Below are 1,611 nucleotides of genomic sequence, written 5' to 3'. Positions count from 1 at the left end.
GATTTTGCGGATTCATTTTAAATAAATTATATTGTCATCTTGTCGAATAATCATTGTTGCGGATTATTACATTTAGCATTGCATTTATTTTTCATTTGCGATTTATTTTGAATAAATTAGGTACATTGTCATTTTATTGAATGATCATTTTGGGTTTTTATTTTGAATAGATTACTTTAGCAATTTTTTAAACAATCATTTGCGATATGGAAGGTCTTAGTCGTAGACGAGGTTCTCAGAAAGCCAAGGTTACAATCTTTAGCAAATACATATCTCCATTACATGACAGAATAAAAAAGGGTGAAAGCATTTCCGAGTTAGAGGTGTTACAGACGGTCGAAATGTTGAGCGGTATTGAGAACTTAGTTGAATTTAATGAAATTCAAGATCAAATTGAAACTTTAGTCAAAGCGGATCAGTTAGCTACGGAGGTTCTTGAGGGCGAGGAATTTTACAATAAGCACTCTTCTGTAGTAGCGATCGCGAGAAAAATCATCCGCGATTATGGGGGCGATAAAGCTAGTGAGCACTCTAAAAATTCATACGCGGGTCACTGTATTAAGCTGAAACCGATAGAATTAGGGCATTTTAACGGGAATATGGAAAATTGGCTTGATTATGCTAATATCTTTGAGTCCTTAGTCAACAAGAATGAGTACTTAGATAATATTAGGCGTTTTTATTATCTAAGAAGTTCTCTACAAGGCAGCGCCGCTCAAATCATACGAACTTTGGAATTCACCGCGGAAAATTACGAGATTGCGTGGAAATTAGTTAGGGAAAGGTACGATAATAATAGATTATTAATATCCAATCACGTCAATGCGTTATTCAATATAGAACCGATAAATAAAGAGTCATCTGGTAGATTGCGGCAACTAGTTGACATTTTTTCAAAACATTTATACGCATTAAAGCAACTAGGCTTACCTACAGAATATTGGGCGTTCTCCTGATTCATATTATTTCGAGCAAATTTGACACATATACTTTACGCGCGTGGGAGAACAGCAAGACGAGCAACGAAATACCTAGTTTCGACGATTTTAAGACGTTTTTAAAATCAAGGGCGGACCTCTTGGAATCAATTGAGGCAAATCAAGCGGAAAAACAGAATACGCGAAATAATTCGCAAGCGGGCGCATATCCGCGGAATACAAAAAATTCGCAGAATACTCGCGGTCTATACTCATCGCAAGACACTCCAAACAATATGGATAGTGCAAGATGTTGCCCTATGTGCAAGGGGGAACATGCTATCTATCAATGCGGCGAATTTTTAAGGCTTTCATTGAAGGAAAGATTCGATAAAGTACGAAAGATGAACCTTATTTGCACTAACTGCCTTAAAGGGGGGAACTACTACAGGAGGTGTAAACAATCAACGTGCAAGAGGTGTTCTTCTAAACATCACACGTATTTGCACCCCGATAGGTCAAGCGAGCGAAACACACCTTCAATGCGACAACCTGTAGTAAACGCGAGCGAAAATCAAGCGGTAGATGACCTACAAGGCACTCTAAATACTACCAATTTGACAGCTTCTGCTGTTAGCAGCAAGGCCAGCCCTGAACAAAGCATACTATCCACAGTATTGGTCAATATTGTCGA

General features: G+C 38.1%; 1 protein-coding gene across 1 annotated transcript; it reads left to right on the top strand.

The window, feature by feature from the left end:
• Positions 1-206: 206 nt before the first annotated feature.
• Positions 207-956, top strand: LOC126890124 (uncharacterized). The gene has a single exon (XM_050658971.1). The coding sequence runs from the start codon at positions 207-209 to the stop codon at positions 954-956; it is 750 nt and encodes a 249-aa protein (XP_050514928.1).
• Positions 957-1,611: the final 655 nt, after the last annotated feature.

Source organism: Diabrotica virgifera, chromosome 8 (genome assembly GCF_917563875.1).
Source record: "Diabrotica virgifera virgifera chromosome 8, PGI_DIABVI_V3a".
NCBI classification, from domain to species: Eukaryota; Metazoa; Arthropoda; class Insecta; order Coleoptera; family Chrysomelidae; genus Diabrotica; species Diabrotica virgifera.
Note: the sequence above shows the minus strand (reverse complement) of the source record. Positions and strands in the feature narration are given on the sequence as shown.

Excerpts from the sequence above, each read along its gene's own strand:
- LOC126890124 (XM_050658971.1), top strand. The coding sequence starts at position 207 with ATGGAAGGTCTTAGTCGTAGACGAGGTTCTCAGAAAGCCAAGGTTACA.